At 40.4% G+C, this 16,189-nt stretch overlaps 1 protein-coding gene across 4 annotated transcripts in view; it reads left to right on the top strand.

Annotated features, from left to right (window-relative positions):
* Positions 1–14,282, top strand: part of ltbp3 (latent transforming growth factor beta binding protein 3) — a 40,880-nt gene extending 26,598 nt beyond the window's left edge. For 3 of the 4 annotated variants that reach the window (XM_085173896.1, XM_085173898.1, XM_085173895.1), the window contains 15 exons: positions 133–252; positions 1,582–1,704; positions 1,850–1,972; positions 2,155–2,274; positions 2,536–2,664; positions 2,899–3,069; positions 3,185–3,265; positions 3,516–3,644; positions 3,759–3,896; positions 3,985–4,125; positions 8,927–9,055; positions 12,480–12,638; positions 12,716–12,805; positions 12,935–13,063; positions 13,247–14,282. In XM_085173896.1, the coding sequence (XP_085030022.1) occupies positions 133–252; positions 1,582–1,704; positions 1,850–1,972; positions 2,155–2,274; positions 2,536–2,664; positions 2,899–3,069; positions 3,185–3,265; positions 3,516–3,644; positions 3,759–3,896; positions 3,985–4,125; positions 8,927–9,055; positions 12,480–12,638; positions 12,716–12,805; positions 12,935–13,063; positions 13,247–13,398 (1,934 nt within the window). In that variant the 3' untranslated portion in view covers positions 13,399–14,282. The remainder of the gene's footprint in view (positions 1–132; positions 253–1,581; positions 1,705–1,849; positions 1,973–2,154; positions 2,275–2,535; positions 2,665–2,898; positions 3,070–3,184; positions 3,266–3,515; positions 3,645–3,758; positions 3,897–3,984; positions 4,126–8,926; positions 9,056–12,479; positions 12,639–12,715; positions 12,806–12,934; positions 13,064–13,246) is intronic. The other variant, XM_085173897.1, reaches the window with a different exon arrangement.
* Positions 14,283–16,189: the final 1,907 nt, after the last annotated feature.

Genomic DNA, 16,189 nt, shown 5'->3' with positions numbered 1-16,189 from the left:
CATACTAGAGCACAGGCCTCCCACTGACACAGCACCTACTATGTGTGTTGCTACAATATGCATTCATCCATGCTCTACTTGTTAATATGTGCACAGCTAGACGGTGTGTAAGCTTCTCCACATCTTTTTCAGACATAAATGAGTGTTTGAATCCCGACACTTGCCCCAATGAACAATGTGAGAACACGCCAGGCTCCTACGAGTGTGTCCCCTGCTTGCCTGGTCATGAAGCCCGTGCTGGCATCTGCTATGGTAAGTGCAGCTCTGCCATACAGCAAAACTGATCACTAGTGGCCTTTTATCATCACACTAAAACTTTAAGAAAACCAAAACCTGCTGAGATTGAGACACAAAAAAAAGCGTGACATTCATTTGCCGCCTTGTAATTTATGGAATAAATCAAGGTCAAGGTTTGGAGTGTGCACAGTAAGGACCTAAATGCAGGATGCAAGAGCAGAGTTTAAAAACAAAAAGCAAGACATTTATTTGGCTTTATTTTCCTCCCTGTGTCTGCGTCGGTGCTCCTACAGTCCAAGCATATGCACTTAGATTAAATGATAACTCGAAATTGGCTGTAACTGTGAATTTAAACGTGAATGTCTCTCTCTCTCTGGTGACCTGTCTTATGACAGCTGAGTTGTGCTCAAGAACAAAATAATTGGATCGAAACAGTATGACATGACTGGGAGCAAAAGTGGACTGAGGCAGTAAATACACAACAACACACAGAAGGCAATTAGGGGAAGTAACAGCACCTGGGAAACTAATCAAAGACACAGGAAGTAGAACTAAGAACAAGGCACAAGAGACTCACAAAATAAGACAAGAAGTCATACAACAGGATTCGGCAGTGAGGCAGACAGGATTAGGACCCAAATGCAGGGCCTGGAAACCAGGAATGAGCTCAAAAGCACAGCTTTATTGCTGGAAGTCCACAGGAAAACAAATCCAAAAACAGCTACTGGGCAGGAACTTGATTCTTGAAGTAAAACACAGGAGATACAGGGCAAAGGAACACACTACCACGAGGGAATACACAACAAAGAATAAATACACACGAGATAAAGAGGGGTGAGGAAACAGGTGGGACTAATCACCGAGGACGAGCTGAGGGAAGTAGAACTAACCACAAAACACAGGAGACAAGAGATTGTCAAAATAAAACGGGAAATAAATAACACTGAGACACAGACTCAAACATCCAAACTTGACATGGAAACAGGGCTGACTTCCCAAAGGAGAGCTAAAAGCCAAAACACAGAGAGGCTAGGAGAGAATGGACAGGAAAGGTCACTAGCAGCGTAGGAAACAAAGCTCTGAAGCACTAGGAAATGATATCATAGTCAAAGGACTAAATATAGAACTTGAACATAAATCACATGTCAAATCCCCCAAAATAACTGGCAAATACTTCCAGTAGCAGGAATTTGTAGTAGAGTGACAGGAACGGTTATCAAGTCTTGTCAAACCCAAACATCAAGATAATACGAAGGTAAACTCAGCAAGAATCCAAAGAAGAAACAGCGATCTGTGGCTACTGCATCACACTAAGTTGTTTGGATCTCTCCCACATTTCACCAGATATTAATGAGTGTCAGAAGCCTGGCATCTGCCCTAACGGTCACTGTGAGAACCTGGCTGGTACCTACCGCTGCCTGTGCAACGAGGGCTTCCTCCCATCTGTAGACAGCAAATCTTGCACTGGTAAGTAATGCTTTTGTCACCTGGAACAAGCCTGTCTTAAAACTGAGCAACCTCATCCCCACAAGCGCATTTTAACGAGGAGTTGTCAATAAAAGAAGGTGTGTTTGCACCAGCTGGGTTCACTGAAATGATTTCTCCCACGCAGACATCGATGAGTGTGCGGACATTCGGCTGTGCGCTAACGGCCACTGCATCAATACTGACGGCTCCTTCAAATGCCATTGCTACCCAGGATACCAGCGCACACAAGAGGGCAGCCACTGTGAAGGCATGAAACCATACACTCAGATAGCGCTGACAGTGAAATGCAATCTTTTAACCACCTGCTTTTATTAAGAGCACATAAAAAAAAGTTCAGTGAAGCCTTGACCAGTTCGAGGAAAGAACAGAGCTCCAGCTTCCCATCACATGCTTCACATTCTGGCGCTGTATTTGTTTCCTTCCCGTCAGATATCAACGAGTGTAAAAATCCATCAAGCTGTCATGGGGGCCGCTGTATCAACAAGATGGGTACATACCACTGCGAGTGCCAGCAGGGGTACAAACTGGTTGGAGGCAGGGAATGCCAAGGTCAGTCAGTCACGTCATGTGTGTAATAAATGATAATGTTGTGGATTGGATTGAACGCCACGTTTTGCCTTTTAATTAAAATTCTGAAAGGTCGTCATTTTTGTGAATCATTTTATGAAGCTGACGACTGTCAGCTGTTGGTGCGTGTCGTCATGTGGTAAATGTTTGAAAATGCACAAACAGCACACTTTTTTCTTACTCACAACTCAGGTGTTGTATGAATTCCCATATTTAGAGCAGCCCGTCTGATTTCTCTTTCAGACATTGATGAATGTGCCTTGGACAGAAGTCTCTGCCAGCCCCACGGCTTTTGTGGGAACAAACCGGGCTCGTACGAGTGTGTCTGCAATCACGGTTACATCCTCTCAGAGGATAGACACTACTGTGAGCGTAAGTCTGCTCTGATTTCCTCAGAAGACATAAATCATCATATTCTGTATATGTATGAGCTGTTAAGGTCAAAAAGAAAGGGTATCTGGGCTTTGCATTATAGTAGGGTCTAACTTGAGGTGATTTGTGGTGATTTGGTGCTATATAAATAAAGTTGAACTGAGTTAAACCCAAGGCCGTTTGTAGCCCAGTGAAGTTGCTGGAAATCCACACTAAACGCTCCTCATGCTGCAGCTGTTCGAGTGGTGATGGATGAGAAGAAAGAGTGCTACCTGAACCTTGATGACACCGTTTTCTGCGATAGCGTCCTGGCCACCAATGTCACCAAGCAGGAGTGCTGCTGCTCCATCGGAGTGGGATGGGGAGATCACTGTGAGATCTATCCCTGTCCTGTCTCCCATTCAGGTAAATGTGAACCTTACCATGTACACAAAAAGCAAGTCAACTTATATTTGTGTTCAGTAAATACGTGGAAATTACATCATGTACTGTGAATTCAACTTTTACTTCTTCAACCCAGCCGAGTTCCACGACCTTTGTCCAAATGGGCAGGGTCTCTACTATGAAGAGAGGCTCCAGTACAACCTCCCAGCCTACCAGGGTAGGTATTGTGTAAAGTCAGAGCCAAGATCACATACTGCACACCAGAATTACACAGTGCTTAATCCATTCTGTGATGTTAAAACAATCTGAGCTCCACTTTAATCAGCTGCAGAGCCTTTCTTTCATCCGTGTCCAAAGAAGCTGACAGTTTCTAATGTTTGCTGTTAGTCACAGTTGTCAGTTAATCCCTCTGAGAATCAGCTGTGAATCTGCCGCTCAGGAAGCAATCTTTTTCTCCTTGTCCACAGATATTGACGAGTGTTCCTTGTTTGCTGAAGAAATCTGTAAGAAAGGTCGCTGTGAGAACACGCTTCCAGGCTACGAGTGCTACTGTCAACAGGGCTTCTACTACGATAGCAACCTCCTTGAGTGCATTGGTAAATCCCTCACATAAAAATATGTATTAAAGGTTCATTTTGAAAAATCATAACAGAAATTTTTAGGTTCTTTCTAAAAGATGTTTGATGGATTCTTTTCTTGTTCTTCCCCAGATGTGAACGAATGTCACGATGAGTCTATGTGTACTAATGGCCGGTGCATCAACACTGAAGGGTCCTTCTACTGCAACTGCAATCAACCCTGGGTCCCAGACTCCAACAGGAAAAAGTGCGTAATGGTAACAGTAGCAGGTTAGTATCTTCGCCCCGCTTAAACTGCATTTATTAGGATACTATAGGAATAATCCTGAACACTGTTTGTTTCGGGGTTTTTGCGCAGATGTGAATGAGTGTGAGAACCCAGAAAACTGTAAAAATGGCCGCTGTGTGGACACCCCAGGCTCCTATTACTGCATCTGCTCTCCACCCTGGACCCTGGCCACTGACCGCAACAGCTGTGTGACTCCTGAGGAGCAGGCTGGTGAGTGCAGACTCCCTGCAGTGGGAGAGACCAGTGATCAGTGTTATATGTTACGTAAATGTTTTATGTAAGACAAAATATTTCTGTGCCTGCTTAAAATGAATAACGTCTGTGAGCCATTTTAGGCTGGTTACTGCAGCTGCACTGCATCATGCACATATCAAATCCCACTCTCTCCTCACATCATATATCAATAATACACTCTGAAAGCCTTTGGGGGGTTATATTTACGCTTCACCCCCCAATTTTTGTATATTATATTTGTAGGGAGTGATGGTCTTGGAGCCTAGGTGCAAAACTAATATATTCTGCTGCTGCTGTAATAAATGTGTCATTTCAAACACACAATACTGTGCAAAAGTCTTGACTCACGCTTCCTTTCTTTATGCTTTGTTTGCAAGGAGTCAGACCTTTCTCGTAGTGATCTTGAGCAGTAGTTTTCCATACTTTTAGGAGGTTTTTCTTGGCTAATCAGCTGCTTTTTCACTTATTTTCAATCCAGTCCTTGCACCTGTCCATTTTCAGAGAAGTGTTTCTTTTATTTGTTAGGCCATTAAACACTGATCAAGCATAAAAAGGCACCCAACTCAAGGGATCTGCCACTGTTGTGTTTACAGAACCAATTTTAAATTTACTTTATTACCAGGAACCTGTATTTTTGCACCAGCCAGATGATCCTTAAAGATGTCCTTAAAATATCTGAAGAAACTTGACAAGTTTTTCTGTCTCATCTATAGCAGATGAATGTTATCTGAACCTCACGTCTTTAATAAATTGGGGGGGGGGGGGGGGGGGGGGGGATCCAACAAAGACTTGGCACAGTGATGCATATGGCTCATCTGAGTGAAGCCTAATCAGAATCAGTCTCAGTTCTATCAAGAAGCCAGTCTGATTGACTAATAAATCCAAATTTGAAAATTATGATTCAAATCATCATCACTGTGTTCGCTGGAGGTAAGGAGGGAGGTATCACAGAAGAAATGACAAGAAAGCTCTTCTAAGAGGGTTCAGGCTATACTGAAGAATAAAGGTCGTCCAACTCTACAGTTATGTTAACACACGCTTCAATAATTAGCTACAACCATTTCCCATTTTTCTAGAAAAATATATAATGTTATGAGACTCAAGACTTTTGCACAATACTGTAAGTTGTCTGACTGTGTTTTGTTTTTTTACGTGTAGCAATGGTGATATAATGAGAGTGATGTTTTATCAAGTCAACAGAGCTAAAGCATATAAAGATTAAAACCTTGTGCTTGTGCTGTCCACGTAAATCAGTTGTGAATTTCACAACAACCTGTGAAGTTGTGCTTGTGGTGGAAAAATGTTATATTTAGACTGTAGACAACTGTCTCAGTCCAGTGCTGTAACAGACAGAGTTGTTAAAAATAGCCCCCTTTTCCTCTACAAGTATTAGGTTTGGCTTTAATAATGCTTACATGTTCTCTAATCTAGATAACTCCAGTCAGCGGTTGTCTTTGTGATGTCCAGTGTGATTGCTGCTTGGATCTGTGGCTCATCAGTGTCAAACATTGAACAAATATTACATTTGTTAAGGAGAAATCTGCAAGTTGATGAGATTTTTGAAGTAGTCGCTTTGTTTTTTATACTGGAAAAAAGCAGGTTTTGAGTTCCTGGTGTTACACAACGCTCGAAAAGAATGACTTATCATGTAGCTGTTTCATAAATCTTGAAGTTAATGTTGTGGATGGAAAAAATAACTGGGCTTTCATCTGGTCATCACTCAGTGCTGAGCTGCATCAGCTACCAGATAGGCCTAGCTGTCCCATGAAGTGTAAGTTTGCTAATATCATGTGGTGGAAAAATCTGTGTTATACAGGAAAATTGCTTTTTTTTCCCCATTATGACCAAAGGCTGAGGACTTGCAGTTAGAATTACAATTGCAAACCAAATGCAGTAAAAAAGTTGTATTGAAATTCAGAAGTGAAGAAGGACTTTAGGGGGGCAGTACGATGGACATACTGCCAGAATTCCTGTGTAAATGTGGTCAGTCTTTTAAAGTGGGCTTTCAACACCATGTGTATCCTTGTTTTGTCTGTTATACTATATTTATGCACACAACCAAACAGTGGGTTTGGAGTGCGTCTCATGTTGCAGCAATGACGCACCATTGCAGATGTGCAGATGAAGTTCACAGACGCACTTTGCTGCTGAATAAGGTACAGTTGGGACATAGATGGTTGCCTCAAATTTGAGATCGGTTCTGTCCCACAGAATGGAGGATTACACCTTACAGGTGACATGGGAAGCAATAGCTCATAGTGGAGGAGTTCAGGTAACACAGGATCATATTAAGAATCTTGGCACTGACCTGTGGTTTGGGACATCGGCTCCAATAAAGCTGACCAGCTCTCATGTTAGCAACAAAAGTAAAATGCTACATGCACATGAATTGTCAATTTAAGTCCCACCAGTGGTCATAAACCTCAAGCAGGATACAAGCAGTCAAAATCCCTAAAATTAAAAGAACTCTACCAAGACCAATCCATTGCATCATGTCATCAAAACAAGGCTCTAGCAGCTCCTGGAAAGTCCACCTCAGTTTTTTGTGGCTGACATGCTAGAGTTGCAAAAATAGAGAAAGCTTCTTAGATAACAGGACCCAGAGTCATGAGAGTACGAAGTATAAATGGTTTGGGTCTGCCTGTTACCACTACAACCACGACATAAATAAATTACTCAGGAACAGGTGGATGGATACTGATGAGTTTAAAATAAACTTACTTTGACATATGCTCTTGTCATAAAATGTTAATTTTGGAAAGCATAAGGCCTGTGTAAAATAGTTTGTAACTGTATGCTTTTCACAAAATCCTTGGTACTTCTGTACTGAAAATAGAAATCAAGAGTATGAAACTGAAAACTGTGAAAATCCACTGTGATTAGGTCTCTATTTTATGCATGACATCTAAGTATTTGGTAAAACCCTATTATGTAGGTTCTAGTCTACAGTAGTCCCACCATATTTTGTTAAATTCAAGCTTTGAGGAAAAGAACAGAGATTTAAAGTAATAATAAACAGAACTCCAATCCAGGTAAATGGCCTACAGTGGGGAAAATAATTATTATAAGTTTCCTTACTTAGAAAGAAATGAACAGTCTCTAATTTTTGTGGTGCACACAGATTGCAATCAGTCAATCAATTACAGATACTCCTGATCTCAACTCGTTATGTGTATAAAACACACGTGTCCACAAAATCAGTTTCTTCCAATCAAACCTCTCCACCACTATGGGTAAGACAAAAGAGCTGTCAAAGGACATCAGGGACGGAACGGACGACAAGACCATCAGTAAGAAGCTTGGTGTGAAGCTGCCAGCTCTTAGTGTTATTATTCAGAAATGGAATAAATCTAAAATGACCATCAGTCAGCCTCGGTCTGGAGCTCCGTAAAAGATCTTGCTTCATACGGTGAGGATGATGAGGAGAAAGGTGGTGAATCAGCCCAAAACTACACGGGAGGAGCTGGTTATTTATCTGAAGGCAGTTGGGAACACAGTTACCAAAAACACCATTGGCAACACAGTGTGCTTTAATGGACTGAAATCTAGCAGCGCCCAAAAGGCCCCTCTGCTCAAGAAGCCACATAAACAAGCTGTTTGCCAGTGAACAGCTTAAATGATTCAGAGAAGCCTTGGGAGAGTGCTGTGGTCAGATAGTGATAGAAAAGAAGTGCTGATTATGACCCAGATAGAAGCATTCTCACACTCAAGCATGGAGTTGGAAACATTATGCCTTGGGCTGTTTTTCTGTTAAGGATCCAGGACGATTTTACTACGTCGAGAGGCCGTATAAATTAAAATCTTGGACAAGCACCTCCTTCCCTCAGCCAGAAGACTGAAGATGGGTCACGGATGGGTCTTCCAGCAAAACAGCAACCAAAGCATACCACCAAAACAGCAAAGGATTGGCTAAAGAAGAAGCATATGGAGTGGCCTAGCTAGTCTCCAGATGTCAATCTTATAGAAACTCATTGCTGGGAGTTGAAGCTTTGAAGCTAAGTGACAGCCAAGAAACCTGAAGGATTCAGAAAGTTTCTGTAAAGTGAAGCAGGCCAAAATCCCTCCTGAGATGTGTGCAGACCTGGTGACCAACTACAAGAAACTTGACAACAGTGCTACTCCTTCAAGAACTAAGTCATGTTTTGCTTGAGGAACAAATACCTATTTCACTCAATGATCCGTTTATAACTTTTATGTAATGTGTTTTTTCTAGCTTTTTGGTTGATATTCCGTCTCTCTCTATTGAAATGAAACTACCAATAAAATTAGACACTGTTCATTTATTAAGTGAGCAAACAAATACAGCAGGTGATCAAAGAACTAGTTCAGCCACTGTGCATAACAGTACATTCTTACTTATAAAGTGTCTTTAAATTTATTGGCAGACTGAAATGTAGCTGGAACCGAGCCTCCTATTTGAAACTTTCTGATACATCAGAGGAGTTCAAGGTGTTGTACTGTGCATGGCTAAATTTTATCACAAAAACCCTCATGTTTAGTATTTATGATAAAAATGTAAATAGGTAGCTAACATAACATACAGAGTAACTAAGACATAAACCTTACCCTTACAAAAAGAGCTCACATCAGCCTTAACAAAAAGCAAAATCTGCAGGAAATGTATTTTTCACATCTTCTAGGAAATAAGTGGAAAAAATACTAGTTGCCAGACTGAATTATTCTGAATATCGTAATGTGTTTTTTTTTCTTTTGGAATTAATAGCCGGCCCCAAGCAGATGTTCCTACTGTAACCAGTGTCTGTGGTGCCCTTTGCAGATGTGAATGAGTGCCAGGACCCCTCGTACTGTAAGAACGGGAGGTGTGAGAACACGCCCGGCTCCTTTCACTGCTTTTGTGACCCTCCCCTCACCTTCAGTGCAGCGCTGAAACAGTGCGTCTATGACGGTGGGTACAAAGCAGCGTCAGCTCACCTGAACCTGACCACTCAAAATGAGCTTTGGCTTACCTCGTCATCTGCCGCTTATGTAATTCCCTACTGTAATTCCTCCAATTTGTGTCCCATCTGGCCTTTACTGGCTGTATCTGGCATTTTACCCAATTTATAGAGAAAAAAGTTTCCTGTTCTTTGTGTAGTTATGAAAAATATGGTGAATATACTTATTTAGGCACACAAAAAATGCCAGAGTGTGTGACAGTAACCATATAATTTGCGCAACTCCGCCTGCATTTTTAAATGAAAAAACAAAACAAAACAAAGAAACATGTGCATCCTTTTTGTTTTGGGTTTTTTAAATTGTGGATGAAAATTGCATTTATTAGGTTACAGAATTAGTCAGCATCTGAAAGCTTCTCATTTGCTGGAGAAAGGCCTGCACGATACACGATTCACAGCATTTGTTTTCAATGCCAATGGAGTCATTTAATATTTGCAATTAACACCGCTGCACTTTTTAAGTGTGACAAACATTATAAGTAAACATTATAATACTTTATTTCCAATAATGTAGAGGCTGAGAACAAACAGTTCCAAAAGCAAACGATCTGTAACTATTCGTTTTTTGCCTAATGAAGCTAAACTTCAGCCGTTTTCTTTTTTGTCTGGCAAACAACAAGAGTGTTGTTTCCTATTAAACACAGTGCATGAGAGGCTGACAACCCACTCTCAATAATTCTGCAGAACTATAATATATTTTAGCCTTTGAGTTTACTTTGTCATCTCATCGTATTAGTGTCTTACACTTGTACGTCCATCATTTGTCACTACAAACAGAGACACTGCAGGAATTGTTATTTGTCAGCCTGTCAGTATCCTGCACATATGAATAACTTAGTAAAAGCAACAATTGTTGGTGTTTTTATGGTTTTGGTAACTCAATGCTTATCACGTATCCCTAGATACAAGACGTTATGAATAATTGAACAGAATAACTGAATCTGTTTGAAGTATATAGCGTGATCAGGTCTCCATCCTCCAAATGTAGTTTGAGACGTACACTACAGTCATACGAAAAGACTCTTTGCAGTCCAGTGAAAAACTAAGTACACCCTTCCACATGTATTAAGAGGGTAAGTAGCAGCCAAATGCTTCTAAATAAATCCACTTGATTAACTGATCATCAGCAAATGTGAGCACCTCTATTAAAGAAGAGGTTTTGGATGTTTGCTGGCCAGAAGGATTCAGGTCTTCGTTAACATAATGCCACAATCTTCCCAGGAGTGGACATCTTAGCAAATTCATCGCAATGTCAGACAGCCCAGAGAAAATACAAGAAGTCAAGAGCTTCAACTCAGACAACATGCTCAGTTACCATGGTAATGTAAAATCAATGACAAGCACAATCAGAGAAAGAATAAACAAGCAAGATTTAGATTTAGTTTAGATTTGCAAACTTGCATTTTAAAAACCACAAGACGACTGGAACTGTGAGCAGAATGCACAGCACCATGTTTGATTAAAATGAAACACAGCATATGCACGAACACTTCAAATCAAGCATCAAGCAAGGGGTGGAGGGGTGATGATTTGGGCTTGTTTTGCCGACACAGGGCCTGCACCTTCACTCATTAAGTTGGCTGTGAAATCATTCCAGAGTATTTTAGAGTCAAACGTGAGGCAATCTCTAAATCTTGGTTGAATCTGGGTCACGTAGGGGAAAATGATAAAAACTACACAAGCAATTTTTTTTTATAAAGAGAAAAGAATCAAGGAGTTGCAGTGGCCCCATCCAGACCTCAGCCTGATTTAAATGCTGTAGCGGTACGTTAAGAGAGTTGTGCATAAACAAATGCTTACACATTTCAGTTAATTAAAGCAATGTCATAAAGAAGAGTGGGCTGAAAGCTGTTTTACAAGTTTGAATCGTGGGGTGTATTTAGTTTTTCACAGGACTCCATGCAGTCTTATTTTCATTTGACTGAGTATGGGCAATTGTATTTGGCCACACCTCTTACTTCTCTTAAGAGAGATGCAGTCTGCTTTTATAAACAAAACAAAGGGTTTCCCTAAATATCGCCCTGAATTTAAGCATTGTACTACAAGGATGCCACTGTGATGACACAAAAAGTCCCTTTTACATGATCCCATGATCAACAGTAGTGATTATGTATTATTATGAAGTGAAAGAGTTTAGGAACCAAAAGCAACTCAGCCACAAAGTGGCAGACCATGTAAAGTCAAAGCGGTGTGGCCGAGTGCTGAGGCACATTGTGTGTAAATGTCACCAACACCCTGCTGACCGAATAACTGCAGAGTTCCTAACCTCCTCCGCCTTAACAACAGCACAAAAACTGTGTGCTGGGAGCTTCATGGCCCGGGTTTTCATGGCTGAGCAGCTCCTGTAGGTTTAGGCTACGTTCACACTGCAGGCGAAAGCGCATCAAATCCGACTTTTTTGACCCTATGTGACCCATATCCAATCATGCTATGACAGTATGAACAGCACAAATCTGATATTTTCAAATCCGATCTGGGTCACTTTCGTATGTGGTACTGAATCCGATACATATCTGATGTTTTAGAAAGCGACTGCTGTTTGAATAGTTAAATTAAAGCATTAAATCCACCAACTATCAGCGCCAGAGAAGCGCCCGATAAGACAACGTGAACGCTTCCTGGCCATCCCGTGTAGATGTCAGTGAAACTGTTGGGAAGACAACGTTGGAGAAACGTGAACATTTCATTTGTACTGTATAATCTGCAGATTCTGACAGAAATCTGCGACTATCCTTTGAAGCACCACTCCTCTTAAACAGCAATAAGGATCATTATTAGGCCATATGTAAATAACAAAATAACCTTATAACTTAAAGCAAAATTGGGAAACGTAAAGTCCGACACAAGTCTTTATATTAACAGCCATCAGTCAAACAATACTGTTTGGTTTGAGTCTAAACAGAGCGCGTTGTGTGTGACGTCTTCTTTTGCGCATGCGGGCCGCTTTGAGGGTTCACACTAGAACGCGTTTGCTGTCACATTTTATTTGTAGTGTGAACAAGCAGACAAAAAAAATCGGAATCGAGCATTAAGACCTGCAGTGTGAACGTAGCCTAAGTGTGTGGGTGGCCCGATACTTTTGTCCATATGGTGTAGATGGATATACATGTCTGAATGGGCGCATGATGCTTGTTACTTCCAGATATTACAAGCTTGTAAAAAAAATAGTAAAGTATTTGTGTGCTTACTTTGTAGTACAAATAAAAATGTACATTTACTGTTTTTAGGTGTAATTTGCAATGTGAACCAATCTGACTTTTTTCAAATATTGCATATTAAGATTAGTATTTTTTACCTTCTCTTATTAAATACACTTGAACACTGAGATCAGTTAAAATTTCATGACTTGTTTTTTATCCTTTTTTCCATCTCTAGATCGGACTGCAGCTCACAAGGATGTGTGCTTCACGCGAATTGAGGAGGGCTGGATCTGCAGCGAGCCCCAGAACCGGGTGGTGACGTATTCAGAGTGCTGCTGTCACTTCGGCCGTGGCTGGGGGCCCGAGTGTAACAGCTGCCCTCCCAGAAACTCAGGTGAGCTACTGAAAACTTGCCAGACCTCTTTAGCACTTAATCCATTTATTAACAAGAATTTTATCTGTTTTATCCAGCAATGTTCAGCCATCTGTGTGGGATGCATCTTGAGACGGAGTCAGACGGGGAACAGGATTTGCAGGCAGCTTTTCCCAACTACAACCCGGGTAACACTCAATGACAGTTTTTCTTAAAAATCAGTGATAGCTGAAACATTCCTGCCCTCAGACAAGGCTTATTTATTTACCTCTTTCTGCCCCCATTTTCTCTTTTCCCCTGGTTCGTTTTGTGAAAAGGTGACAGTTCAGAAGAAGATTCCGACGAATGCAGCTGCGGACATGGCCGCTGTGTCCGTTCCTACCTGGGCACTATGTGTGAATGTAACCCAGGCTTTAGGCTAGACTACTCGCGTGCTCGCTGTATAGGTCTGTCCTACATATACACAACAAAAATGCAAATACACATATTCTTTTAGAGTCCCAGATTCTCTTATTAGTGTATGTACAGCAGCCAATGTGCAGATTATAACTTTGTTCTGTCAACTAATGTTTGGGTTTCTGTTTTATGGCTCATTGTCACTAATGAATACTTGTTTTTCTTTGTTCCAGACATTGACGAGTGTGCAGAACCAGATGTCCGTGTTAGTCCGTGCAAGAACGCTCGCTGTGTGAACACTTCTGGCTCGTACAAGTGCTTGTGCAAGCAAGGCTTTGTGCACACGCGTAGGCCAAACGTGTGCATCCGTCGCAGAACTCGGTAACCTCTGTGCGTTGCTCTGCGTGCCACTACGTCTCTCCCCATCCACGCGGCGTGCACAAACAAACCAGCACGTGCAGCTCTTACACTCCTCTCTCATGGTACATACATGGGACTGTGTGAACGCAGTAAACATACAAACATGTTGTCATCGGGAGCCACGTCATAACAATATAAAATGTACAAAACATATCACTGTCAGCCCCTTTTTCATTGGCCAGTCCACATTTTAAAAAATCTGCAACACAGATAAGGAATATGTTTGTTTATTTGTGCGCTAAAAGTATTTTGTAATTATTTTTTTATTTTGAACTGTTTTTGTAGTTTAAATTGTGCATTTTGTGATTTTTGTCATTGACCTCCCAGTTGCTTTTATCTTCTTTTGAATTTTTGATTCAAACAATGAGGAAATGAGTTTCAAACATTTCTATGGTATTATAATTGTCTTTAACCTATTCAGTAGTTGTATATTGTAGGAATGCCTTGTGGTATTCCCATTTACATTCCCAGTTGCATCCACATTCTTTCATGTTTAAGTCATCTGAATTTTATTTCCTTGCCACACGTTGTTGACATTGTTTTTTTTTGTACAGTTTGTTTCGTGGATTGGTCCCTGTCCTCCCCTTCTTTATTTGTTTATGTAAAATATGAGAAACCTGAGGTTTTTGTATAATTTGACATGTGCACCTAAGTGGACTTAAGCTTGATAAAAACATTTCACGCACTTAGCAATAAATATAGTGGAAATATTTGCGAAATATAGCTTATTCTGAAAAAGAAATCAAGCAAGTTTAACACCTATTGCCATTAAACACTGCATTAAAGTATTTAGAAAGCCAAAGATGCTGTTGTGATAAGAAGAATTTGATTAAAAAAATGACAACCTTTCATGCATTTGTTTTTCTTCTGTTTGAGGGAAATATGTTTTTTTCCACACATATGAAGATATGTGGAAAATAGCAATGCTTTAAGTTCAGACAGACACATTCAGGCAGGGAGGCACAAAGTTCTCCCACAGTCATGTTCCGAAATATGCCGGACCGGACTGTGGATGATTCAGTGTTGCCTTTCAAGCACGCCTAGAAAGCAAATAAACCCGGTGCATGGCAGAGTCTCCCAAGATCTTCCATTAGATTTATGTTCATGTGCTTTTTTTCCCTCCACACACAGTACTGATTTCACATTTTAAAGGTACAGTCAGATCATTTTTGAGTTATTTAAAAAGAAAAATAGAATGTTGTACTCATAAATGCACCTTAATTAGTGTGTAATTACATCCCCTTATTCTCATGAGCTTAGAAATAATTCATAAAAAAAAACATAGGAGTGGGCTTGTGGAAGCCATCATGCTGCCCCACCAACTTGAATACAGTTCAATCTAAATGCATTTTATACAAACCTGCCAATCTTCTTCCTCCTCACCTCAAGTGAGCTAAAGTCAGGGATCTAACTGGGGTTTTCTCGATACTAGAATTTCAGACTTGTAAACCAGGAAAATGCTTAATACTCAATACCATTTTCAACAGCACGAGCAAGATTTTTATTGTATCCTCACACAAAATAAGTAAGACGGAGAAGTAACTCCTTGGAATTGGAACAAATGTTCCAAATTATATTTAACAAAATAAGTTTTTAAGTTTAAAGTTTTATATTTTACAAATATTTTGATAATTTCATTAGCAAGCCAGTTTAACTACAACAAAAGCTGGTTATAACCTAAGATTGTTGTTTTTCAATAAGTGTGTGAGTTCAACAATGTCCAGCAGTTTACTAACGACAGCTACCAGTAGCTACCAGGGGCTAATAGCAGCTAACAGAGGTTAACAGCACTTAACCATAACAGAAACAGCAGCAATTAATGACAGAAAAGTTCAGGATATCCTCAACAACTCACCTCAGTATGGCTATGAGGCAGAAGTGAGCTTCACTAGCTCATTGACTTGTATCCTGCACCTTTCACAAAGTTTTAGTGTCCTCCAGAGTAAATACAGATGAATGGTGGCCAGAGTGTTTGTCCTAAGGTGGCCACCATAGCTCGGATTACGAACTTAATTATGCAGTTCAACTGGTAAGTAAGACAGCAGAACTCAGTTGATTGCAATCTGCAATCTTCTCATATTTAGTGGTGAGATTTTAAATACTGTAGGCTTAAACATTCTGCAGCATCAGGAAGTGTTTATAGATAGATTTTGTTATAGTCAATAAAAAAGTTTCAAGTAGTAACACAGGACAAATGTAGCCATTCCTCTAAGTGCTGCAAATGAGGTCCTACAGATATTGGATATCAAACCTTCAAAGTCTTGTCCATAATCATTTTCTACAAGTTAATTTTTATCTGAATCTTAATCTCAAGTTTCAAACACAATCAGTTTAAACTAGGGCTAAACTATGCAAAATGCTCATGAAGTGGTGAAAATGATATCCTAAACTTAAAAGCCCACAAATGTTATCAGCTACCTAAATAATGGCACCATCTTGTGGTCTCTTTGTGTCACTATAATTCCTTCAGTGTTGTGGACATTATTGCCAGGGGCACCACTAAGGGAAATTTGCTGCTGAAATGTGAAAGCTAAACTGATTTAGCTCTGGATACAACTGGATTGCACAGAGATTTGCACAGATTTCACAAAGTGTTTTCCCACTATCTGAGCATTAAAACAGTAAAATAGTTATCTATTTGTTTTTATAGGGGTAGGATATTCCAGGCATTACTTTTAGTGAAACGATATGCAGAAATTGACAGAATTTGTCTATTGGTCAGCTGGCTGTGGGTTGGTATAATGTGTGACCTGTTA

The sequence above is a fragment of the Neolamprologus multifasciatus genome, chromosome 10 (genome assembly GCF_963576455.1).
Source record: "Neolamprologus multifasciatus chromosome 10, fNeoMul1.2, whole genome shotgun sequence".
Taxonomy (NCBI): Eukaryota; Metazoa; Chordata; class Actinopteri; order Cichliformes; family Cichlidae; genus Neolamprologus; species Neolamprologus multifasciatus.
Note: the sequence above shows the minus strand (reverse complement) of the source record. Positions and strands in the feature narration are given on the sequence as shown.